Below are 24,301 nucleotides of genomic sequence, written 5' to 3'. Positions count from 1 at the left end.
TTGATATATTTTGGCTTAATACTCGTAAATAAATAAAGCCAATAATCAATTATGCACTTTCATTTGTACAGTACCATAACTAGAGGACGGTCTCGGGTGCCTCAGCTTAGGTTAAATTAAATGTTCGACGATCTTATGTCGCTTCGTGGATGTTCTTTGGCAGTGTCGTGGGCGCAAGGCGGGAAACTTCACGTCACTCGATGTTTCGGCCTGAGCTGTCACTCGTTAGGTATTAAGAATTTCGATTCGAATGTTTATGACGCGATCGAAGAACAGCCCGATCTTTTACTCTCATTAAAATATCGGGAGAATTCCTTAATCCAACATTACTGCATAGGTACTTGGTGATGAAATATAAATTAAAGGTATCGTATAGTAGGTCGTCCCCAGACCGTAATTATGATGTTAAGCTGTTTAAGTTGGTTCTGGACTATCGTTGTATTAGCTTGCGGGATAGCGGTGACATTTGGAGGTTATTCTTATTTACAATTCGAAAAATTAATTTGTGACCCACCCCACTTTGCAAAGCAAGTATTTAGACTCAATTCTCCTTTGGCAATGGGCCACATTTATATCATTTTTACTAAACAATAAGGAATGTCTTAAATACTCGATTACTTAGTATCTATTTGCTCCTGTGTATAAAAGGTATATATCTCTCCACATTTTCTACCTCTTTACTATTTTGACTTCGTAAAAGAAAAGTTACAATAGTCATTTTTAACGTAGAGTTTAGCTTTGCGATGAAGCAATTAATATTTATATAATTTTTATTGTATTTCGTCTTATCATGTATGTGCATTCTTTACAAAAGCCTGGGTGTTTTAGATTGCCTAATATGCTCACAATTGCCTTCGCTTTACTTAATGTTAAGACTATATAAACCACACGAACTAATTAAACTTTACATTTGTTTTAAAGAAGCAAAGCCAACATGACCGCCAAGGCAATCATTCTTTTCTGCGCTCAAGCGCTTTTGGTTCAGGTATGTAGTTAAAAGCGTTCATAGTCATATTTGGTGATAACATATTGCATTGTCTTTAAGATTTTTGTAAAAATTATTTCTTTTTTGCTCAGAGCATCTCTGCTTACTGCGGCGGATTGGGCGCTGGGTTGGCTTATGAAGCTCCCTTGGCCGCCGCTCCCTTCGGCGCCGCCGCTCCCTTCGGCGCCGCCGCTCCCTGGGCTGGCTACGGAGCCGGCTGCGGACTAGCTGCCGTGCCAACATCCAGCGGTGGTGGCTTCGCTGTGTCTAGCGCTTCCCCCATCCCGCCCGTCGGTCTGTCCGTGCTCTCAGAGAACGAGATCGGAGGTATCTTGGCCGTCGGCGGCGAGCTGCCTTTCCTGGGCACTGTCGGACTGGAAGGCGCTCTGCCTACCGCTGGTTCTGGCGCCGTCTCCTACGGCTGCGGCGACGGTGCCGTAGGCATGATCAGCGAAGACATCGCCGCCTCCGCCTGGGGCTACCCCGCCGCCGCTGGCTTCGGATATGGCCCCGGTCTCGCCGCCGGTATCGGCTACGGCCCCGCCATCGCCGGCCGCGCCTTCGGAGGCTGCGGATGCGGTGTCTACTGAAGAATTACTTCTGACCAAATTATATTTGCCAATTAAAAATTCTGTACGCATCAACATAACTCTTTTCAATTTCTTTAATGGGATATGTATTTTTAAGTTTAGTTTATATAAAAAGATAAGCTCTATACTTTTGAACTAGATTGATATTTGGTACCTCTTTATCACGCAAACACGTGTTTATTTGGAGTTTTCCATTAAGTTCTAAGCAAAGAGTAAATATAAACATATATACATAAGTCATTGATACTTTGGCTTATTTCTCTTTTCACTTTATCAATTTTAATAATTTTTATATATGTATTATTATGATCCATTTAATATCACTAAAAATTATCAGTTGTGTTTTTCACGAGAAGAAAGCCAGAAGAACTCGATTCGATGGGAACCAGATTCAAATTGAGGGTTTCTAAAACGGCATCGTTCTACTCAAAGCTACGAGGGCTCCAAACGCGCTGTCATCAGAGATATGTAAAGAGAGATAGAGATATATAGATCCGATATTGTAAGTAGTGAGTTGAGATATATTTCTGTGATCATTTCCGCAGTATTCCTAATTCTATAAATTTTTCAAGACTTGTTATCGAAAAAAAAATCTTTTGAGCAGGAATAGCCTAGCACTAGAGGACTGAAACCCGCGATCATAGATTGTGGGTGCGATTCCCGGGATGCAATCTTATATAATTCACATTATGTGCATTCATTATTTAGGTTCACCAATGCTCACAAACAAGTTTCCAAAAGATGGGAAGTAGCATCCTCTGCGTACTTACTTCTATGTTTTCAAAAATTTTATTTAAAATTATGTAATTTAATTATTTAAATACATTATAGGTTTTAATTCAATCCTTTTAAATAATATTAAAAAAAAATCTCCTTTTTTATAGTGTTGAATGGTCACCGTAAAACTGATTCGAATTTTCAGATTTGGTTATGCTATGAAGGAACTCAAGACATGTTTTCCATTTTTTTTGCAGAATTCACTTTACAGTAGTTGAATATACAGCCCATTTACAGTCATTTAGTGTATTGTACCCTATCGAATAATCAATGGTTTCGGAGATATCCGAGATTTAGTTTTTTTCATAAAAAAACTCCACTTGTAGAGCGAACTTAAATATTGCTGTGTTAGTTAAATATATCTAATTTCAATTAATTATTAAAACCACAAAAAGTTAAAAACGGACATTATGTCGTTTATAAGTCTTAGAGTGTTACAAAAGTGCTTTTAATCAATCGTTTACATTATTTCAATAAAAAATACATATTATAAAATATACGAAGCACGTAAGTAAACACGACATGTTCTAAAAAAGAACTTGTTTTGTGGTATCTTCGGTAATCGGTTTTACTTCTAGTTCTTGTTGAATTTACTCTTGTCGATCGTTTTAATCGACTAGCGTCCTTTTTATATTATATGACATTTATGATAGCTGTGCGATTTAAATAACAATGAACTTTTTTTACTTTCTAATACAACTTTTTCTAACAAAAGCGCGAAGCCAACATCCTAACTTGTGACAATTAGAAAAACGTAATTATCACAGTATTGTATCCGTGCTTGTAAATAAATTCTGTCACTAAGTCTATAACAACAGAAAATGACGTGCTATTCTTATTAATGTAATACGCCGTTGGAATTAAGTCTATTCTTTATAGAAAAGTAATATTGTTTAAGGAATCATTTGTACATCCACAAATGAAAACAGTTAAATTTTAAAAGACATCATCATTAACATCTGCGTGTTAGCCGATAGACATTCACTGCAAGGCGTAGGTTTCCCCCAAGGATCGTCACAATGACTTTTCTTGCGATGCCCGCGGCTATGTGATCGGTTCACCTACTTTAGAGCCTAACTACTTGTACTAGCATATTAACTCGTTACCTAATTACAGTACCGTATAGAATGATTTAAAAATTTAATCCTATAACAATTATCTAAAAAATAAACCGAATAAAATAATGATTAAACTATAATAATGGAAATTAATAATTTGGTACAGGGAGTACAAAGAGTAAAAAGAAAAAAAATGGTCTATATTTTTTCCAGAATATCTGGATTTAAATTTATAAAAATTTTAACATTTAGAATTCAAACAGCTACAGAACCATTGATTTTTGAATAAGGTATTCCGTCCATAGTTTGATAGGTATTGAGCTATAGTTTCGTCCATCCCGATCTCTTATACCTATTTTCGGTCACCCTGTAAAAGCATGAGATACAAGACACATGACATATATATCACTTTTTTTTTCAAAGTAAACACCCCATTTATGTAAGACTGATTATAATATGAAATGATAAAATATATGATATGAAATGATAAAATATATATGAAATGTAAAACTCTAATTGTAAGATATTTGTTTCTTTATTAATTTCAAGGTTTTAATAAAGTAAATAAATTCATATGGTGCATTTATCATTTGGTTTTATTCATTGAAAATTGTTACGATCACGTAGTTATGTAGTCACGTAATGTCAATCAGTACATGTAAGGGCCGTTGCAACCGCAGCCGCAGCCGCCGGCGCAACGTCCTGCGATGGAGACAACGCCGCCAGCCGGGACATCTCCTCCGAATCTGACGGCACCGAGGATCGGCACTTGTCCCTCGACCAGAGTGGTACCGGCAACTCCCATCTCGCCGGCGACCGCAATATCACCGACACCGGAGCCTCCGTAAGCAGGGCCAGCGAGAGCTGCAGGGGCAGCGAGTCCGTATCCGTAACCAAGACCAGGTCCGTAACCGAATTCAGTGGCTAAACCGCGTCCGTATCCAAGTCCGCATTCACCAGCGAATTCAGGAGCGAAGCCCAGTCCTAATTCTGGTCCAAGGCAACGGCTGAACACGGTCTAGAATATCACAAATAATATAATAAATTGCTTGTTAATGATCTAATACATATCTCTAGTTAAAAGAAAAATATCAACGATTCTAGAAGTATTCATAAAAATAATTAAAATTAAAAACCTCACCTGGATCAAGCAAGCTTGAACGCAGAGCAACAAGAAGGCGAATGGAGACATGGCTGAAAATTGTTTTCCGACTGTACGAGTTCAGAATGATTGTAAATTGAAGTGAGCTCTTTATATATAATGAACATCTATCCATACTATAATAATTTCGCAATTAAATATTACAACACGTGATACTGTCTGTACACAGAAGCATGCCACAAAGCAGAGAACAAATTACTTCAAAATATGACATTTTAAAAGTATTATATATGTTATTCAATTCTCTTTAAACTTTTATTCATGTTCGAAACTATTTTTCTAAAGTCTCAATGTAGAGTAACAAGATTTATTTTCGACCGAAAAAAACAAACCATTACTGGACATATAACAAATAATTAGAGCTCTTATTTACCAAAAGTAAATCAGTTGCAATTATCATTTTATTTTAGCTGCCGAATAGTACATTATAATTGGGTACTAGAACTTAATTATAATTTCTTTAATATCATTATAATACAATGATGTCGAGAATAATAAACACCGTAAATAAGCGGTCGGAATTATAACTTTTTGTTGTTTACTTTGGTGCATTCGATTTTGATATATTTTGGCTTAATACTCGTAAATAAATAAAGCCAATAATCATTTATGCGTTTTCATTTGTACAGTACCTTAACTAGAGGACTGTCTCGGACGCCTCAGCTTAGGTTAAATTAAATGTTCGACGATCTTATGTCGCTTGGTGGATGTTCTTTGGCAGTGTCGTGGGCGCAAGGCGGGAAACTCCACGTCACTCGATGTTTCGGCCTGAGCTGTCACTCGTTAGGTATTAAGAATTTCGATTCGAATGTTTATGACGCGATCGAAGAACAGCCCGATCTTTTACTCTCATTAAAATATCGGGAGAATTCCTTAATCCAACATTACTGCATAGGTACTTGGTGATGAAATATAAATTAAAGGTATCGTATAGTAGGTCGTCCCCAGACCGTAATTATGATGTTAAGCTGTTTAAGTTGGTTCTGGACTATCGTTGTATTAGCTTGCGGGATAGCGGTGACATTTGGAGGTTATTCTTATTTACAATTCGAAAAATTAATTTGTGACCCACCCCACTTTGCAAAGCAAGTATTTAGACTCAATTCTCCTTTGGCAATGGGCCACATTTATATCATTTTTACTAAACAATAAGGAATGTCTTAAATACTCGATTACTTAGTATCTATTTGCTCCTGTGTATAAAAGGTATATATCTCTCCACATTTTCTACCTCTTTACTATTTTGACTTCGTAAAAGAAAAGTTACAATAGTCATTTTTAACGTAGAGTTTAGCTTTGCGATGAAGCAATTAATATTTATATAATTTTTATTGTATTTCGTCTTATCATGTATGTGCATTCTTTACAAAAGCCTGGGTGTTTTAGATTGCCTAATATGCTCACAATTGCCTTCGCTTTACTTAATGTTAAGACTATATAAACCACACGAACTAATTAAACTTTACATTTGTTTTAAAGAAGCAAAGCCAACATGACCGCCAAGGCAATCATTCTTTTCTGCGCTCAAGCGTTTTTGGTTCAGGTATGTAGTTTAAAGCGTTCATAGTCATATTTGGTAATATATTATTGCATTGTCTTTAAGATTTTTGTTAAAATTATTTCTTTTTTGTTCAGAGCATCTCTGCTTACTGCGGCGGATTGGGTGCCGGGTTGGCTTATGAGGCTCCCTTGATGGCCGCCGCTCCCTTCGGCGCCGCCGCTCCTTGGGCTGGCTACGGAGCCGGCTGCGGACTAGCTGCCGTGCCAACATCCAGCGGTGGCGGCTTCGCTGTGTCTAGCGCTTCCCCCATCCCGCCCGTCGGTCTGTCCGTGCTCTCAGAGAACGAGATCGGAGGTATCTTGGCCGTCGGCGGCGAGCTGCCTTTCCTGGGCACCGTCGGACTGGAAGGCGCTCTGCCTACCGCTGGTGCTGGTGCCGTCTCCTACGGCTGCGGCGACGGTGCCGTGGGCATGATCAGCGAAGACATCGCCGGCACCGCCTGGGGCTACCCCGCCGCCGCTGGCTTGGGATACGGCCCCGGTCTCGCCGCCGGTATCGGCTACGGCCCCGCCATCGCCGGCCGCGCCTTCGGAGGCTGTGGATGTGGTGTCTACTGAAGAATTACTTCTGACCAAATGATATTTGCCAATTAAAAATTCTGTATGCATCAACATGACTCTTTTCAATTCCTTTAATGAGATATATATATTCAAGTTTAGTTTATATAAAAAGAAAAGCTCTATACTTTTGCACTAGTTTGATATTTGGTACCTCTTTATCACGCAAACACGTGTTTATTTGGAGTTTTCCATTAAGTTCTAAGCAAAGAGTAAATATAAACATATATACATAAGTCATTGATACTTTGGCTTATTTCTCTTTTCACTTTATCAATTTTAATAATTTTTATATATGTATTATTATGATCCATTTAATATCACTAAAAATTATCAGTTGTGTTTTTCACGAGAAGAAAGCCAGAAGAACTCGATTCGATGGGAACCAGATTCAAATTGAGGGTTTCTAAAACGGCATCGTTCTACTCAAAGCTACGAGGGCTCCAAACGCGCTGTCATCAGAGATATGTAAAGACAGATAGAGATATATAGATCCGATATTGTAAGTAGTGAGTGGAGATATATTTTTGTGATCATTTCCGCAGTATTCCTAATTCTATTAATTTTTTAAGACTTGTTATCGAAAAAAAAAATCTTTTGAGCAGGAATAGCCTAGCACTAGAGGACTGAAACCCCCGATCATAGATTGTGGGTGTGATTCCCGGGATGCAATCTTATATAATTCACATTATGTGCATTCATTGTTTAGGTTCACCAAGGCTCACAAACAAGTTTCCAAAGGATGGGAAGTCGCATCCTCTGCGTACTTACTTCTAAGTTTTCAAAAATTTTATTTAAAATTATGTAATTTAATAATTTAAATACATTTAAGATTTTAATTTAATCTTTTTAAATAATATTAGAAAAAAATTTCTCCTTTTTTATAGTGTGAATGGTCACCGTAAAACTGATACGATTTTTCAGATTTATTTATACTATGAAGAAACGCAAGACATGTTTTCTATTTTTTTTTTGCAGAATTCACTATACAGAGGTTGAACATACAGCCTATTTGCAGTCATTTAGTTTATTGTACTCTATCGAAAAATCAATTGTTTCCGAGATATCCGAGATTTAGTTTTTTTCATAAAAAAACTCCACTTGTAGGGCAAACTAAAAAAAATTCTATTTTATTGGAAGTTTAAATATTTTTGTGTTATTTAAGTATATCTAATTTCGATAAATTATTTATAACCACCAAAAGTTAAAAATGGACATTATGTGTTTTACAAGACTTAGAGTGTTACAAAAGAGCTTTTAATCAACCGTTTACATTATTTCAATAAGAAATATATATTATAAAATATACGAAGCACGTAAGTTAACATGACATGTTCTAAAAAAGCACTTGTTTTATAGTATCTTTGATAATCGGTTTTACTTCTAATTCTTAGTGAATTTACTCTTGTCTATCGTTTTAATCGACTAGCGTCCTTTTTATATTATATGACATTTATGATCGCCGTGCGATTTAAATAACAATGAACTTTTTTTACTTTCTAATACAACTTTTTCTAACACAAGCGCGAAGCCAACATCCTAATTTATGACAATTAGAAAAACGTAATTATTACAATATTCTATCCGCGCTTGTAAATAATTCTGTCACTAAGTCTATAACAACAAAAAATGACGTGCTATTCTTATTAATGTAATACGCCGTTGGAATTAAGTCTATTCTTTATAGAAAAGTAATATTGTTTAAGGAATCATTTGTACATCCACAAATGAAAACAGTTAAATTTTAAAAGACATCATCATTAACATCTACGTGTTAGCCGATAGACATTCACTGCAAGGCGTAGGTTTCCCCCAAGGATCGTCACAATGACTTTTCTTGCGATGCCCGCGGCTATGTGATCGGTTCACCTACTTTAGAGCCTAACTACTTGTACTAGCATATTAACTCGTTACCTAATTACAGTACCGTATAGAATGATTTAAAAATTTAATCCTATAACAATTAACTAAAAAATAAACCGAATAAAATAATGATTAAACTATAATAATGGAAATTAATAATTTGGTACAGGGAGTACAAAGAGTAAAAAGAAAAAAAATGGTCTATATTTTTTCCAGAATATCGGGATTTAAATTTATAAAAATTTTAACATTTAGAATTCAAACAGCTACAGAACCATTGATTTTTGAATAAGGTATTCCGTCCATACTTTGATAGGTATTGAGCTATAGTTTCGCCCATCCCGATCTCTTATACCTATTTTCGGTCACCCTGTAAAAGCATGAGATGCAAGACACATGACATACATATCACTTTTTTTTTCAAAGTAAACACCCCCTTTATGTAAGACTGATTATGATATGAAATGATAAAATATATATGAAATGTAAAACTCTAATTGTCAGGTATTTGTTCCTTTATTATTTTCAAGGTTTTAATAAAGTAAATAAATTCATATGGTGCATTTATCATTTGGTTTTATTCATTGAAAATTGTTACGATCACGTAGTTATGTAGTCACGTAATGTCAATCAGTACATGTAAGGGCCGTTGCAACCGCAGCCGCAGCCGCCGGCGCAACGTCCTGCGATGGAGACAACGCCGCCAGCCGGGACATCTCCTCCGAATCTGACGGCACCGAGGATCGGCACTTGTCCCTCGACCAGAGTGGTACCGGCAACTCCCATCTCGCCGGCGACCGCAATATCACCGACACCGGAGCCTCCGTAAGCAGGGCCAGAGAGAGCTGCAGGGGCAGCGAGTCCGTATCCGTAACCAAGACCAGGTCCGTAACCGAATTCAGTGGCTAAACCGCGTCCGTATCCAAGTCCGCATTCACCAGCGAATTCAGGAGCGAAGCCCAGTCCTAATTCGGGTCCAAGGCAACGGCTGAACACGGTCTAGAATATCACAAATAATATAATAAATTGCTTGTTAATGATCTAATACATATCTCTAGTTAAAAGAAATATATCAACGATTCTAGAAGTATTCATAAAAATAATTAAAATTTAAAACCTCACCTGGATCAAGCAAGCTTGAACGCAGAGCAACAAGAAGGCAAATGGAGACATGGCTGAGAATTGTTTTCCGACTGTACGAGTCCAGAATGATTGTAAATTGAAGTGAGCTCTTTATATATAATGAACATCTATCCATACTATAATAATTTCGCAATTAAATATTACAACACGTGATACTGTACACAGAAACATGCCACAAATCAGAAAACAAATTACTTTAAAATATGACATTTTAAAAGAATTATATATGTTATTCAATTCTCTTTAAACTTTTATTCATGTTCGAAACTATTTTTCTAAAGTCTCAATGTAGAGTAACAAGATTTATTTTCGACCGAAAAAAACAAACCATTACTGGACATATAACAAATAATTAGAGCTCTTATTTACCAAAAGTAAATCAGTTGCAATTATCATTTTATTTTAGCTGCCGAATAGTACATTATAATTGGGTACTAGAACTTAATTATAATTTCTTTAATATCATTATAATACAATGATGTCGAGAATAATAAACACCGTAAATAAGCGGTCGGAATTATAACTTTTTGTTGTTTACTTTGGTGCATTCGATTTTGATATATTTTGGCTTAATACTCGTAACTAAATAAAGCCAATAATCATTTATGCATTTTCATTTGGACAGTACCTTAACTAGAGGACTGTCTCGGGCGCCTCAGCTTAGGTTAAATAAAATGTTCGGCGATCTTATGTCGCTTGGTGGATGTTCTTTGGCAGTGTCGTGGGCGAAAGGCGGGAAACTCCACGTCACTCGACCTCTCGGACTGAGCTGTCACTCGTTAGGTATTAAGAATTTCGATTCGAATGTTTGTGACGCGATCGAAGAACAGCTCGATCTTTTATTCTCATTAAAATATCGAGAAAATTCTTTTATCCAACATTACTGCATAGGTACTTGGTGATGAAATTTAAATTAAAGGAATATAAAGTATATATAGTAGACTATCCCCAGAACGTAATCTGGCTGTTAAGCTGTTTAATTTGGTTCTGGACTATCGTTGTATCATCATTCGGGATACAGGAAATATTTGGAAGTCGTTCTTATTTACATCCGCAAAATTTTCTTTTCACCCACATCAATTTATACTTTAGAGACAATACTCCTTTGGCAGTGGGCCACATTTATATCATACAACAATAAGGAATGTCTTGAATACTCCATTGCTGTATATCTATTTGCTCCTGTTACCTTATATATCTTTTTACATTTTCTACCTCTTTACTATTTTGACTTCGTAAAAGAAAAGTTACAATAGTCATTTTTAACGTAGAGTTTGGTTTTGCGATGAAGCAATTAATTTTTATATTATTTTTATTGTATGTCGTCTTATCATGTATGTGCATTCTTTACAAAAGCCTGGGTGTTTTAGATTGCCTAATATGCTCACAATTGCCTTCGCTTTACTTAATGTTAAGACTATATAAACCACACGAACTAATTAAACTTTACATTTGTTTTAAAGAAGCAAAGCCAGCATGACCGCCAAGGCAATCATTCTTTTCTGCGCTCAAGCGTTTTTGGTTCAGGTATGTAGTTTAAAGCGTTCATAGTCATATTTGGTAATATATTATTGCATTGTCTTTAAGATTTTTGTTAAAATTATTTCTTTTTTGTTCAGAGCATCTCTGCTTACTGCGGCGGATTGGGTGCCGGGTTGGCTTATGAGGCTCCCTTGATGGCCGCCGCTCCCTTCGGCGCCGCCGCTCCCTTCGGCGCCGCCGCTCCCTTCGGCGCCGCCGCTCCTTGGGCTGGCTACGGAGCCGGCTGCGGACTAGCTGCCGTGCCAACATCCAGCGGTGGCGGCTTCGCTGTGTCTAGCGCTTCCCCCATCCCGCCCGTCGGTCTGTCCGTGCTCTCAGAGAACGAGATCGGAGGTATCTTGGCCGTCGGCGGCGAGCTGCCTTTCCTGGGCACCGTCGGACTGGAAGGCGCTCTGCCTACCGCTGGTGCTGGTGCCGTCTCCTACGGCTGCGGCGACGGTGCCGTGGGCATGATCAGCGAAGACATCGCCGGCACCGCCTGGGGCTACCCCGCCGCCGCTGGCTTGGGATACGGCCCCGGTCTCGCCGCCGGTATCGGCTACGGCCCCGCCATCGCCGGCCGCGCCTTCGGAGGCTGTGGATGTGGTGTCTACTGAAGAATTACTTCTGACCAAATGATATTTGCCAATTAAAAATTCTGTATGCATCAACATGACTCTTTTCAATTCCTTTAATGAGATATATATATTCAAGTTTAGTTTATATAAAAAGAAAAGCTCTATACTTTTGCACTAGTTTGATATTTGGTACCTCTTTATCACGCAAACACGTGTTTATTTGGAGTTTTCCATTAAGTTCTAAGCAAAGAGTAAATATAAACATATATACATAAGTCATTGATACTTTGGCTTATTTCTCTTTTCACTTTATCAATTTTAATAATTTTTATATATGTATTATTATGATCCATTTAATATCACTAAAAATTATCAGTTGTGTTTTTCACGAGAAGAAAGCCAGAAGAACTCGATTCGATGGGAACCAGATTCAAATTGAGGGTTTCTAAAACGGCATCGTTCTACTCAAAGCTACGAGGGCTCCAAACGCGCTGTCATCAGAGATATGTAAAGACAGATAGAGATATATAGATCCGATATTGTAAGTAGTGAGTGGAGATATATTTTTGTGATCATTTCCGCAGTATTCCTAATTCTATTAATTTTTTAAGACTTGTTATCGAAAAAAAAAATCTTTTGAGCAGGAATAGCCTAGCACTAGAGGACTGAAACCCCCGATCATAGATTGTGGGTGTGATTCCCGGGATGCAATCTTATATAATTCACATTATGTGCATTCATTGTTTAGGTTCACCAAGGCTCACAAACAAGTTTCCAAAGGATGGGAAGTCGCATCCTCTGCGTACTTACTTCTAAGTTTTCAAAAATTTTATTTAAAATTATGTAATTTAATAATTTAAATACATTTAAGATTTTAATTTAATCTTTTTAAATAATATTAGAAAAAAATTTCTCCTTTTTTATAGTGTGAATGGTCACCGTAAAACTGATACGATTTTTCAGATTTATTTATACTATGAAGAAACGCAAGACATGTTTTCTATTTTTTTTTTGCAGAATTCACTATACAGAGGTTGAACATACAGCCTATTTGCAGTCATTTAGTTTATTGTACTCTATCGAAAAATCAATTGTTTCCGAGATATCCGAGATTTAGTTTTTTTCATAAAAAAACTCCACTTGTAGGGCAAACTAAAAAAAATTCTATTTTATTGGAAGTTTAAATATTTTTGTGTTATTTAAGTATATCTAATTTCGATAAATTATTTATAACCACCAAAAGTTAAAAATGGACATTATGTGTTTTACAAGACTTAGAGTGTTACAAAAGAGCTTTTAATCAACCGTTTACATTATTTCAATAAGAAATATATATTATAAAATATACGAAGCACGTAAGTTAACATGACATGTTCTAAAAAAGCACTTGTTTTATAGTATCTTTGATAATCGGTTTTACTTCTAATTCTTAGTGAATTTACTCTTGTCTATCGTTTTAATCGACTAGCGTCCTTTTTATATTATATGACATTTATGATCGCCGTGCGATTTAAATAACAATGAACTTTTTTTACTTTCTAATACAACTTTTTCTAACACAAGCGCGAAGCCAACATCCTAATTTATGACAATTAGAAAAACGTAATTATTACAATATTCTATCCGCGCTTGTAAATAATTCTGTCACTAAGTCTATAACAACAAAAAATGACGTGCTATTCTTATTAATGTAATACGCCGTTGGAATTAAGTCTATTCTTTATAGAAAAGTAATATTGTTTAAGGAATCATTTGTACATCCACAAATGAAAACAGTTAAATTTTAAAAGACATCATCATTAACATCTACGTGTTAGCCGATAGACATTCACTGCAAGGCGTAGGTTTCCCCCAAGGATCGTCACAATGACTTTTCTTGCGATGCCCGCGGCTATGTGATCGGTTCACCTACTTTAGAGCCTAACTACTTGTACTAGCATATTAACTCGTTACCTAATTACAGTACCGTATAGAATGATTTAAAAATTTAATCCTATAACAATTAACTAAAAAATAAACCGAATAAAATAATGATTAAACTATAATAATGGAAATTAATAATTTGGTACAGGGAGTACAAAGAGTAAAAAGAAAAAAAATGGTCTATATTTTTTCCAGAATATCGGGATTTAAATTTATAAAAATTTTAACATTTAGAATTCAAACAGCTACAGAACCATTGATTTTTGAATAAGGTATTCCGTCCATACTTTGATAGGTATTGAGCTATAGTTTCGCCCATCCCGATCTCTTATACCTATTTTCGGTCACCCTGTAAAAGCATGAGATGCAAGACACATGACATACATATCACTTTTTTTTTCAAAGTAAACACCCCCTTTATGTAAGACTGATTATGATATGAAATGATAAAATATATATGAAATGTAAAACTCTAATTGTCAGGTATTTGTTCCTTTATTATTTTCAAGGTTTTAATAAAGTAAATAAATTCATATGGTGCATTTATCATTTGGTTTTATTCATTGAAAATTGTTACGATCACGTAGTTATGTAGTCACGTAATGTCAATCAGTACATGTAAGGGCCGTTGCAACCGCAGCCGCAGCCGCCGGCGCAACGTCCTGCGATGGAGACAACGCCGCCAGCCGGGACATCTCCTCCGAATCTGACGGCACCGAGGATCGGCACTTGTCCCTCGACCAGAGTGGTACCGGCAACTCCCATCTCGCCGGCGACCGCAATATCACCGACACCGGAGCCTCCGTAAGCAGGGCCAGAGAGAGCTGCAGGGGCAGCGAGTCCGTATCCGTAACCAAGACCAGGTCCGTAACCGAATTCAGTGGCTAAACCGCGTCCGTATCCAAGTCCGCATTCACCAGCGAATTCAGGAGCGAAGCCCAGTCCTAATTCGGGTCCAAGGCAACGGCTGAACACGGTCTAGAATATCACAAATAATATAATAAATTGCTTGTTAATGATCTAATACATATCTCTAGTTAAAAGAAATATATCAACGATTCTAGAAGTATTCATAAAAATAATTAAAATTTAAAACCTCACCTGGATCAAGCAAGCTTGAACGCAGAGCAACAAGAAGGCAAATGGAGACATGGCTGAGAATTGTTTTCCGACTGTACGAGTCCAGAATGATTGTAAATTGAAGTGAGCTCTTTATATATAATGAACATCTATCCATACTATAATAATTTCGCAATTAAATATTACAACACGTGATACTGTACACAGAAACATGCCACAAATCAGAAAACAAATTACTTTAAAATATGACATTTTAAAAGAATTATATATGTTATTCAATTCTCTTTAAACTTTTATTCATGTTCGAAACTATTTTTCTAAAGTCTCAATGTAGAGTAACAAGATTTATTTTCGACCGAAAAAAACAAACCATTACTGGACATATAACAAATAATTAGAGCTCTTATTTACCAAAAGTAAATCAGTTGCAATTATCATTTTATTTTAGCTGCCGAATAGTACATTATAATTGGGTACTAGAACTTAATTATAATTTCTTTAATATCATTATAATACAATGATGTCGAGAATAATAAACACCGTAAATAAGCGGTCGGAATTATAACTTTTTGTTGTTTACTTTGGTGCATTCGATTTTGATATATTTTGGCTTAATACTCGTAACTAAATAAAGCCAATAATCATTTATGCATTTTCATTTGGACAGTACCTTAACTAGAGGACTGTCTCGGGCGCCTCAGCTTAGGTTAAATAAAATGTTCGGCGATCTTATGTCGCTTGGTGGATGTTCTTTGGCAGTGTCGTGGGCGAAAGGCGGGAAACTCCACGTCACTCGACCTCTCGGACTGAGCTGTCACTCGTTAGGTATTAAGAATTTCGATTCGAATGTTTGTGACGCGATCGAAGAACAGCTCGATCTTTTATTCTCATTAAAATATCGAGAAAATTCTTTTATCCAACATTACTGCATAGGTACTTGGTGATGAAATTTAAATTAAAGGAATATAAAGTATATATAGTAGACTATCCCCAGAACGTAATCTGGCTGTTAAGCTGTTTAATTTGGTTCTGGACTATCGTTGTATCATCATTCGGGATACAGGAAATATTTGGAAGTCGTTCTTATTTACATCCGCAAAATTTTCTTTTCACCCACATCAATTTATACTTTAGAGACAATACTCCTTTGGCAGTGGGCCACATTTATATCATACAACAATAAGGAATGTCTTGAATACTCCATTGCTGTATATCTATTTGCTCCTGTTACCTTATATATCTTTTTACATTTTCTACCTCTTTACTATTTTGACTTCGTAAAAGAAAAGTTACAATAGTCATTTTTAACGTAGAGTTTGGTTTTGCGATGAAGCAATTAATTTTTATATTATTTTTATTGTATGTCGTCTTATCATGTATGTGCATTCTTTACAAAAGCCTGGGTGTTTTAGATTGCCTAATATGCTCACAATTGCCTTCGCTTTACTTAATGTTAAGACTATATAAACCACACGAACTAATTAAACTTTACATTTGTTTTAAAGAAGCAAAGCCAGCATGACCGCCAAGGCAATCATTCTTTTCTGCGCTCAAGCGTTTTTGGTTCAGGTATGTAGTTTAAAGCGTTCATAGTCATATTTGGTAATATATTATTGCATTGTCTTTAAGATTTTTGTTAAAATTATTTCTTTTTTGTTCAGAGCATCTCTGCTTACTGCGGCGGATTGGGTGCCGGGTTGGCTTATGAGGCTCCCTTGATGGCCGCCGCTCCCTTCGGCGCCGCCGCTCCCTTCGGCGCCGCCGCTCCCTTCGGCGCCGCCGCTCCTTGGGCTGGCTACGGAGCCGGCTGCGGACTAGCTGCCGTGCCAACATCCAGCGGTGGCGGCTTCGCTGTGTCTAGCGCTTCCCCCATCCCGCCCGTCGGTCTGTCCGTGCTCTCAGAGAACGAGATCGGAGGTATCTTGGCCGTCGGCGGCGAGCTGCCTTTCCTGGGCACCGTCGGACTGGAAGGCGCTCTGCCTACCGCTGGTGCTGGTGCCGTCTCCTACGGCTGCGGCGACGGTGCCGTGGGCATGATCAGCGAAGACATCGCCGGCACCGCCTGGGGCTACCCCGCCGCCGCTGGCTTGGGATACGGCCCCGGTCTCGCCGCCGGTATCGGCTACGGCCCCGCCATCGCCGGCCGCGCCTTCGGAGGCTGTGGATGTGGTGTCTACTGAAGAATTACTTCTGACCAAATGATATTTGCCAATTAAAAATTCTGTATGCATCAACATGACTCTTTTCAATTCCTTTAATGAGATATATATATTCAAGTTTAGTTTATATAAAAAGAAAAGCTCTATACTTTTGCACTAGTTTGATATTTGGTACCTCTTTATCACGCAAACACGTGTTTATTTGGAGTTTTCCATTAAGTTCTAAGCAAAGAGTAAATATAAACATATATACATAAGTCATTGATACTTTGGCTTATTTCTCTTTTCACTTTATCAATTTTAATAATTTTTATATATGTATTATTATGATCCATTTAATATCACTAAAAATTATCAGTTGTGTTTTTCACGAGAAGAAAGCCAGAAGAACTCGATTCGATGGGAACCAGATTCAAATTGAGGGTTTCTAAAACGGCATCGTTCTACTCAAAGCTACGAGGGCTCCAAACGCGCTGTCATCAGAGATATGTAAAGACAGATAGAGATATATAGATCCGATATTGTAAGTAGTGAGTGGAGATATATTTTTGTGATCATTTCCGCAGTATTCCTAATTCTATTAATTTTTTAAGACTTGTTATCGAAAAAAAAAATCTTTTGAGCAGGAATAGCCTAGCACTAGAGGACTGAAACCCCCGATCATAGATTGTGGGTGTGATTCCCGGGATGCAATCTTATATAATTCACATTATGTGCATTCATTGTTTAGGTTCACCAAGGCTCACAAACAAGTTTCCAAAGGATGGGAAGTCGCATCCTCTGCGTACTTACTTCTAAGTTTTCAAAAATTTTATTTAAAATTATGTAATTTAATAATTTAAATACATTTAAGATTTTAATTTAATCCTTTTAAATAATATTGGAAAAAAATTTCTCCCTTTTTATAGTGTGAATGGTCACCGTAAAACTGATACGAATTTTCAGATTTAGTTATACTATGAAGGAATGCAAGACATGTTTTCCATTTTTTTTGCAGAATTCACTATACAGAGGTTGAACATACAGCCTATTTGCAGTCATTTAGTGTATTGTACCCTATCGAAAAATCAATTGTTTCCGAGATATCCGAGATTTAGTTTTTTTCATAAAAAAACTCCACTTGTAGGGCAAACTAAAAAAAAATCTATTTTATTGGAAGTTTAAATATTTTTGTATTATTTAAGTATATCTAATTTCGATAAATTATTTATAACCACCATAAGCTAAAAACGGACATTGTGTTTTACAAGACTTAGAGTGTTACAAAAGTGCTTTTAATCAATCGTTTACATTATTTCAATAAATAATACATATTATAAAATATACGAAGCACGTAAGTAAACACGACATGATCCAAAAAAGAACTTTGTTTTATGATATCTTCGGTAATCGGTTTTACTTCTAGTTCTTGTTGAATTTACTCTTGTCTATCGTTTTAATCAACTAGCGTCCTTTTTATATTATGTGACATTTATGATAGCTGTGCGATTTAAATAACAATGAACTTTTTTTACTTTCTGATACAACTTTTTCTAACAAAAGCGCGAAGCCAACATCCTAACTTGTGACAATTAGAAAAACGTAATTATCACAGTATTGTATCCGCGCTTGTAAATAAATTCTGTCACTAAGTCTATAACAACAAAAAATGACGTGCTATTCTTTATAATATAATACGTCTTTTTAATTTTATATAACATTTATGATAACCGTGCGATTTAAATAACAATAAACTTTTTTTACTTTCTAATGCAACTTTTTCTAACAAAAGCGCGAAGCCAATATCCTTACTTGCGACAATTAGAAAAACGTAATTATCACAGTATTGTATCCGCGCTTGTAAATAAATTCTGTCACTAAGTCTATAACAATAGAAAATGACGTGCTATTCTTATTAATGTAATACGCCATTGGAATTAAGTCCATTCTTTATGGAAAAGAAATATTGTTTAAGGAATCATTTGTACATCCACAAATGAAAACAGTTAAATTTTAAAAGACATCATCATTAACATCTACGTGTTAGCCGATAGACATTCACTGCAAGGCGTAGGTTTCCCCCAAGGATCGTCACAATGACTTTTCTTGCGATGCCCGCGGCTATGTGATCGGTTCACCTACTTTAGAGCCTAACTACTTGTACTAGCATATTAACTCGTTACCTAATTACAGTACCGTATAGAATGATTTAAAAATTTAATCCTATAACAATTAACTAAAAAATAAACCGAATAAAATAATGATTAAACTATAATAATGGAAATTAATAATTTGGTACAGGGAGTACAAAGAGTAAAAAGAAAAAAAAAAGGTCTATATTTTTTCCACAATATCGGGATTTAAATTTATAAAAATTTTAACATTTAGAATTCAAACAGCTACAGAACCATTGATTTTTGAATAAGGTATTCCGTCCATAGTTTGATAGGTATTGAGCTATAGTTTCGTCCATCCCGATCTCTTATACCTATTTTCGGTCACCCTGTAAAAGCATGAGATACAAGACACATGACATATATATCACTTTTTTTTTTCAAAGTAAACACCCCATTTATGTAAGACTGATTATGATATGAAATGATAAAATATATATGAAATGTAAAACTCTAATTGTCAGGTATTTGTTCCTTTATTATTTTCAAGGTTTTAATAAAGTAAATAAATTCATATGGTGCATTTATCATTTGGTTTTATTCATTGAAAATTGTTACGATCACGTAGTTATGTAGTCACGTAATGTCAATCAGTAAATGTAAGGGCCGTTGCAACCGCAGCCGCAGCCGCCGGCGCAACGTCCTGCGATGGAGACAACGCCGCCAGCCGGGACATCTCCTCCGAATCTGACGGCACCGAGGATCGGCACTTGTCCCTCGACCAGAGTGGTACCGGCAACTCCCATCTCGCCGGCGACCGCAATATCACCGACACCGGAGCCTCCGTAAGCAGGGCCAGCGAGAGCTGCAGGGGCAGCGAGTCCGTATCCGTAACCAAGACCAGGTCCGTAACCGAATTCAGTGGCTAAACCGCGTCCGTATCCAAGTCCGCATTCACCAGCGAATTCAGGAGCGAAGCCCAGTCCTAATTCGGGTCCAAGGCAACGGCTAACCACGGTCTAGAATATCACAAATAATATTATAAATTGGTTATTAATGACCCAATACATATCTTTAGTTTAAAGAATAATATCAAAGACTCTTGAAGTATTCATAAAAATAATTAAAATTAAACAGCTCACCTGGATCAAGCAAGCTTGAACGCAGAGCAACAAGAAGGCGAATGAAGACATGGCTGAGAATTGTTTTCCGACTGTACGAGTTCAGAGTGATTGTAACATGAAGTGAACTCTTTATATATAACGAACATCTATCCATACTATAATAATTTCGCAATTAAATATTACAACACGTGATACTGTCTGTACACAGAAGCATGCCACAAAGCAGAGAACAGATTACTTCAAAATATGACATTTTAAAAGTATTATATATGTTATTCAATTCTCTTTAAACTTTTATTCATGTTCGAAACTATTTTTCTAAAGTCTCAGTGTAAAGTAATAAGACTTGTTTTTGACCGCAAAAAACAAACCATTACTGGATATATAACAAATAATTAGAGCTCTTATTTACCAAAAGTAAATCAGTTGCAATAATCATTTTATTTTAGCTGCTGAATAGTAAGTATAATTGGGTACTAGAACTTTATTATAATTTCTTTAATATCATTATAATACAATGATGTCGAGAATAATAAACACCGTAAATAAGCGGTCGGAATTATAACTTTTTGTTGTTTACTTTGGTGCATTCGATTTTGATATATTTTGGCTTAATACTCGTAACTAAATAAAGCCAATAATCATTTATGCGTTTTCATTTGTACAGTACCTTAACTAGAGGACTGTCTCGGACGCCTCAGCTTAGGTTAAATTAAATGTTCGACGATCTTATGTCGCTTGGTGGATGTTCTTTGGCAGTGTCGTGGGCGCAAGGCGGGAAACTCCACGTCACTCGACGTCTCGGCCTCAGCTGTCACTCGTTAGGTATTAAGAATTTCGATTCGAATGTTTGTGACGCGATCGAAGAACAGTTCGATCTTTTACTCTCATAAAAATATCGGGAAAATTCTTTTATCCAACATTACTGCATAGGTACTTGGTGATGAAATTTTAATTAAAGGAATATATAGTATATATAGTAGGCCATCCGCAGAACGTAATCTGGCTGCTAAGCTGTTTAATTTGGTTCTGGACTATCGTTGTATCATCATTCGGGATACAGGAAATATTTGGAAGTCGTCCTTATTTACATTCGCAAAATTATCTTTTTACCCACATCAATTTATACTTTAGAGACAATACTCCTTTGGCAGTGGGCCACATTTATATCATACAACAATAAGGAATGTCTTGAATACTCCATTGCTGTATATCTATTTGCTCCTGTTACCTTATATATCTTTTCACATTTTCTACCTCTTTACTATTTTGACTTTGTAAAAGAAAAGTTACAATAGTCATTTTTAACGTAGAGTTTGTTTTTGCGATGAAGCAATTAATTTTTATTTAATTTTTATTGTATGACGTCTTATCATGTATGTGCATTCTTTACAAAAGCCGGTGCGCTTTAGATTGCCTAATATGCTCACAATTGTCTTCGCCTTACTTAATGTTAAGACTATATAAACCACACGAACTTATTAAACTTTACATTTGTTTTAAAGAAGCAAAGCCAACATGACCGCCAAGGCAATCATTCTTTTCTGCGCTCAAGCGTTTTTGGTTCAGGTATGTAGTTAAAAGCGTTCATAGTCATATTTGGTAATAACATATTGCATTGTCTTTAAGATTTTTGTAAAAATTATTTCTTTTTTGTTCAGAGCATCTCTGCTTACTGCGGCGGATTGGGCGCTGGGTTGGCTTATGAAGCTCCCTTGATGGCCGCCGCTCCCTTCGGCGCCGCCGCTCCCTGGGCTGGCTACGGAGCCGGCTGCGGACTAGCTGCCGTGCCAACATCCAGTGGTGGTGGCTTCGCTGTGTCTAGCGCTTCCCCCATCCCGCCCGTCGGCCTATCCGTGCTCTCAGAGAACGAGATTGGAGGTATCTTGGCCGTCGGCGGCGAGCTGCCTTTCTTGGGTACTGTTGGTCTGGAGGGTGCGCTGCCTACCGCTGGTGCCGGTGCCGTCTCCTACGGCTGCGGCGACGGTGCCGTGGGCATGATCAGCGAAGACATCGCCGGCAATGCCTGGGGCTACCCCGCCGCCGCTGGCTTGGGATACGGCCCCGGTCTCGCCGCCGGTATCGGCTACGGCCCCGCCATCGCCGGCCGCGCCTTCGGAGGCTGTGGATGTGGTGTCTACTGAAGAATTACTTCTGACCAAATGATATTTGCCAATTAAAAATTCTGTATGCTTCAACATAACTCTTTTCAATTCCTTTAATAAGATATATATTTTTAAGTTTAGTTTATATAAAAAGAAAAGCTCTATACTTTTGGACTACTTTGATATTTGGTACCTCTTTATCACGCAAACACGTGTTTATTTGGAGTTTTCCATTAAGTTCTAAGCAAAGAGTAAATATAAACAAATATACATGAGTCATTGATACTTTGGCTTATTTCTCTTTTCACAATATCAATTTTAATAATTTTTATATGTATTATTATGATCCATTTTGAATCACTTAAAATTATCCATTGTGTTTTTCACGAGAAGAAAGCCATAAGAACTCGATTCGATGGGAACCAGATTCAAATTGAGGGTTTCTAAAACGGCATCGTTCTACTCAAAGCTACGAGGGCTCCAAACGCGCTGTCATCAGAGATATGTAAAGACAGATAGAGATATATAGATCCGATATTGTAAGTAGTGACTGGAGATATATTTTTGTGATCATTTCCGTAGTATTCCTAATTCGATTAATTTTTTAAGACTTGTTATCGAAAAAAAATTCTTTTGAGCAGGAATAGTCTAGCCCAAGAGGACTGAAACCCGCGATCATAGATTGTGGGTGCGATTCCCGGGATGCAATCTTATATAATTCACATTATGTGCATTCATTATTTAGGTTCACCAATGCTCACAAACAAGTTTCCAAAGGATGGGAAGTAGCATCCTCTGCGTACTTACTTCTATGTTTTCAAAAAATGTATTTAAAATTACAAAGCATGTAAGTTAACATGACAATTTCTAAAAAAGCACTTGTTTTATAGTATCTTCGGTAATCGGTTTTACTTCTAGTTCTTGTTGAATTTACTCTTGTCTATCGTTTTAATCGACTAGCGTCCTTTTTATATTATATGACATTTATGATAGCTGTGCGATTTAAATAACAATGAACTTTTTTTACTTTCTAATACAACTTTATCTAACAAAAGCGCGAAGCCAACATCCTAACATGTGACAATTAGAAAAACGTAATTATTACAGTATTCTATCCGCGCTTGTAAATAAATTCTGTCACTAAGTCTATAACAACAAAAAATGACGTGCTATTCTTATTAATGTAATACGCCGTTGGAATTAAGTCTATTCTTTATAGAAAAGTAATATTATTTAAGGAATCATTTGTACATCCACAAATGAAAACAGTTAAATTTTAAAAGACATCATCATTAACATCTGCGTGTTAGCCGATAGACATTCACTGCAAGGCGTAGGTTTCCCCCAAGGATCGTCACAATGACTTTTCTTGCGATGCCCGCGGCTATGTGATCGGTTCACCTACTTTAGAGCCTAACTACTTGTACTAGCATATTAACTCGTTACCTAATTACAGTACCGTATAGAATGATTTAAAAATTTAATCCTATAACAATTATCTAAAAAATAAACCGAATAAAATAATGATTAAACTATAATAATGGAAATTAATAATTTGGTACAGGGAGTACAAAGAGTAAAAAGAAAAAAAATGGTCTATATTTTTTCCAGAATATCGGTATTTAAGTTTATAAAAATTTAAACATTTAGAATTCAAATAGCTCCAGAACCATTGATTTTTAAATAAGGTATTCCGTCCATAGTTTGATAGTTATTGAGCTATAGTTTCGCCCATCCCGATCTCTTATACTTGTTTTCGGTCACCCTGTAAAAACATGAGATGCAAGACACATGACATATATATCACTTTTTTTTTCAAAGTAAACACCCCATTTATGTAAGACTGATTATGATATGAAATGATAAAATATATGATATGAAATGATAAAATATAACAGGTTGTCAAATATCTCCCTTCCGCTTTTTTGCTCTTTATTCAATGCTTTATAAAAAGTGTTACAGTGATCGGATTTAGTTCAAATATGCGCCGTTTTGTTCGATAATCTGTTTCCATCTAGACGG

At 36.5% G+C, this 24,301-nt stretch overlaps 9 protein-coding genes across 9 annotated transcripts; 5 read left to right on the top strand and 4 right to left on the bottom strand.

Annotated features, from left to right (window-relative positions):
• Nucleotides 1–934: 934 nt before the first annotated feature.
• On the top strand, nucleotides 935–1,575 carry LOC137922995 (chorion class B protein PC10-like). Its single transcript, XM_068766114.1, has 2 exons — nucleotides 935–985; nucleotides 1,078–1,575. The coding sequence occupies exons 1-2, from the start codon at nucleotides 935–937 to the stop codon at nucleotides 1,573–1,575; spliced, it is 549 nt and encodes a 182-aa protein (XP_068622215.1).
• Nucleotides 1,576–4,059: 2,484 nt separating this feature from the next.
• On the bottom strand, nucleotides 4,060–4,602 carry LOC137922878 (chorion class A protein Ld2/Ld41-like). The gene is made up of 2 exons (XM_068765969.1): nucleotides 4,552–4,602; nucleotides 4,060–4,428 (listed from the first exon to the last, which is right to left on the bottom strand). Exons 1-2 carry the CDS (start codon nucleotides 4,600–4,602, stop codon nucleotides 4,060–4,062), a joined length of 420 nt encoding a protein of 139 aa, XP_068622070.1.
• Nucleotides 4,603–6,064: 1,462 nt separating this feature from the next.
• On the top strand, nucleotides 6,065–6,690 carry LOC137922994 (chorion class B protein PC10-like). The gene is made up of 2 exons (XM_068766113.1): nucleotides 6,065–6,115; nucleotides 6,208–6,690. Exons 1-2 carry the CDS (start codon nucleotides 6,065–6,067, stop codon nucleotides 6,688–6,690), a joined length of 534 nt encoding a protein of 177 aa, XP_068622214.1.
• A 2,493-nt stretch (nucleotides 6,691–9,183) lies between these two features.
• On the bottom strand, nucleotides 9,184–9,726 carry LOC137922887 (chorion class A protein Ld2/Ld41-like). Its single transcript, XM_068765981.1, has 2 exons — nucleotides 9,676–9,726; nucleotides 9,184–9,552 (listed from the first exon to the last, which is right to left on the bottom strand). The coding sequence occupies exons 1-2, from the start codon at nucleotides 9,724–9,726 to the stop codon at nucleotides 9,184–9,186; spliced, it is 420 nt and encodes a 139-aa protein (XP_068622082.1).
• A 1,446-nt stretch (nucleotides 9,727–11,172) lies between these two features.
• LOC137922993 (chorion class B protein PC10-like) lies at nucleotides 11,173–11,834 on the top strand. The gene is made up of 2 exons (XM_068766112.1): nucleotides 11,173–11,223; nucleotides 11,316–11,834. Exons 1-2 carry the CDS (start codon nucleotides 11,173–11,175, stop codon nucleotides 11,832–11,834), a joined length of 570 nt encoding a protein of 189 aa, XP_068622213.1.
• Nucleotides 11,835–14,327: 2,493 nt separating this feature from the next.
• LOC137922886 (chorion class A protein Ld2/Ld41-like) lies at nucleotides 14,328–14,870 on the bottom strand. Its single transcript, XM_068765979.1, has 2 exons — nucleotides 14,820–14,870; nucleotides 14,328–14,696 (listed from the first exon to the last, which is right to left on the bottom strand). The coding sequence occupies exons 1-2, from the start codon at nucleotides 14,868–14,870 to the stop codon at nucleotides 14,328–14,330; spliced, it is 420 nt and encodes a 139-aa protein (XP_068622080.1).
• A 1,446-nt stretch (nucleotides 14,871–16,316) lies between these two features.
• On the top strand, nucleotides 16,317–16,978 carry LOC137922992 (chorion class B protein PC10-like). The gene is made up of 2 exons (XM_068766111.1): nucleotides 16,317–16,367; nucleotides 16,460–16,978. Exons 1-2 carry the CDS (start codon nucleotides 16,317–16,319, stop codon nucleotides 16,976–16,978), a joined length of 570 nt encoding a protein of 189 aa, XP_068622212.1.
• A 2,722-nt stretch (nucleotides 16,979–19,700) lies between these two features.
• Nucleotides 19,701–20,243, bottom strand: LOC137922991 (chorion class A protein Ld2/Ld41-like). Its single transcript, XM_068766110.1, has 2 exons — nucleotides 20,193–20,243; nucleotides 19,701–20,069 (listed from the first exon to the last, which is right to left on the bottom strand). The coding sequence occupies exons 1-2, from the start codon at nucleotides 20,241–20,243 to the stop codon at nucleotides 19,701–19,703; spliced, it is 420 nt and encodes a 139-aa protein (XP_068622211.1).
• Nucleotides 20,244–21,692: 1,449 nt separating this feature from the next.
• On the top strand, nucleotides 21,693–22,318 carry LOC137922990 (chorion class B protein PC10-like). Its single transcript, XM_068766108.1, has 2 exons — nucleotides 21,693–21,743; nucleotides 21,836–22,318. Exons 1-2 carry the CDS (start codon nucleotides 21,693–21,695, stop codon nucleotides 22,316–22,318), a joined length of 534 nt encoding a protein of 177 aa, XP_068622209.1.
• Nucleotides 22,319–24,301: the final 1,983 nt, after the last annotated feature.

The sequence above is a fragment of the Battus philenor genome, unplaced genomic scaffold (assembly GCF_028537555.1).
Source record: "Battus philenor isolate CCGP_79_NKW_IND1 unplaced genomic scaffold, ilBatPhil1.0.hap1 SCAF_20, whole genome shotgun sequence".
In the NCBI taxonomy this organism is placed as follows: domain Eukaryota; kingdom Metazoa; phylum Arthropoda; class Insecta; order Lepidoptera; family Papilionidae; genus Battus; species Battus philenor.
Note: the sequence above shows the minus strand (reverse complement) of the source record. Positions and strands in the feature narration are given on the sequence as shown.

Coding starts and splice junctions, on each gene's coding strand:
- LOC137922995 (XM_068766114.1), top strand. CDS start 935: ATGACCGCCAAGGCAATCATTCTTTTCTGCGCTCAAGCGCTTTTGGTT. Junction 986..1,077: donor CTCAAGCGCTTTTGGTTCAG/GTATGTAGTTAA, acceptor TTTTTTGCTCAG/AGCATCTCTGCTTACTGCGG.
- LOC137922878 (XM_068765969.1), bottom strand. CDS start 4,602: ATGTCTCCATTCGCCTTCTTGTTGCTCTGCGTTCAAGCTTGCTTGATC. Junction 4,429..4,551: donor TTCAAGCTTGCTTGATCCAG/GTGAGGTTTTTA, acceptor GTGATATTCTAG/ACCGTGTTCAGCCGTTGCCT.
- LOC137922994 (XM_068766113.1), top strand. CDS start 6,065: ATGACCGCCAAGGCAATCATTCTTTTCTGCGCTCAAGCGTTTTTGGTT. Junction 6,116..6,207: donor CTCAAGCGTTTTTGGTTCAG/GTATGTAGTTTA, acceptor TTTTTTGTTCAG/AGCATCTCTGCTTACTGCGG.
- LOC137922887 (XM_068765981.1), bottom strand. CDS start 9,726: ATGTCTCCATTTGCCTTCTTGTTGCTCTGCGTTCAAGCTTGCTTGATC. Junction 9,553..9,675: donor TTCAAGCTTGCTTGATCCAG/GTGAGGTTTTAA, acceptor GTGATATTCTAG/ACCGTGTTCAGCCGTTGCCT.
- LOC137922993 (XM_068766112.1), top strand. CDS start 11,173: ATGACCGCCAAGGCAATCATTCTTTTCTGCGCTCAAGCGTTTTTGGTT. Junction 11,224..11,315: donor CTCAAGCGTTTTTGGTTCAG/GTATGTAGTTTA, acceptor TTTTTTGTTCAG/AGCATCTCTGCTTACTGCGG.
- LOC137922886 (XM_068765979.1), bottom strand. CDS start 14,870: ATGTCTCCATTTGCCTTCTTGTTGCTCTGCGTTCAAGCTTGCTTGATC. Junction 14,697..14,819: donor TTCAAGCTTGCTTGATCCAG/GTGAGGTTTTAA, acceptor GTGATATTCTAG/ACCGTGTTCAGCCGTTGCCT.
- LOC137922992 (XM_068766111.1), top strand. CDS start 16,317: ATGACCGCCAAGGCAATCATTCTTTTCTGCGCTCAAGCGTTTTTGGTT. Junction 16,368..16,459: donor CTCAAGCGTTTTTGGTTCAG/GTATGTAGTTTA, acceptor TTTTTTGTTCAG/AGCATCTCTGCTTACTGCGG.
- LOC137922991 (XM_068766110.1), bottom strand. CDS start 20,243: ATGTCTTCATTCGCCTTCTTGTTGCTCTGCGTTCAAGCTTGCTTGATC. Junction 20,070..20,192: donor TTCAAGCTTGCTTGATCCAG/GTGAGCTGTTTA, acceptor GTGATATTCTAG/ACCGTGGTTAGCCGTTGCCT.
- LOC137922990 (XM_068766108.1), top strand. CDS start 21,693: ATGACCGCCAAGGCAATCATTCTTTTCTGCGCTCAAGCGTTTTTGGTT. Junction 21,744..21,835: donor CTCAAGCGTTTTTGGTTCAG/GTATGTAGTTAA, acceptor TTTTTTGTTCAG/AGCATCTCTGCTTACTGCGG.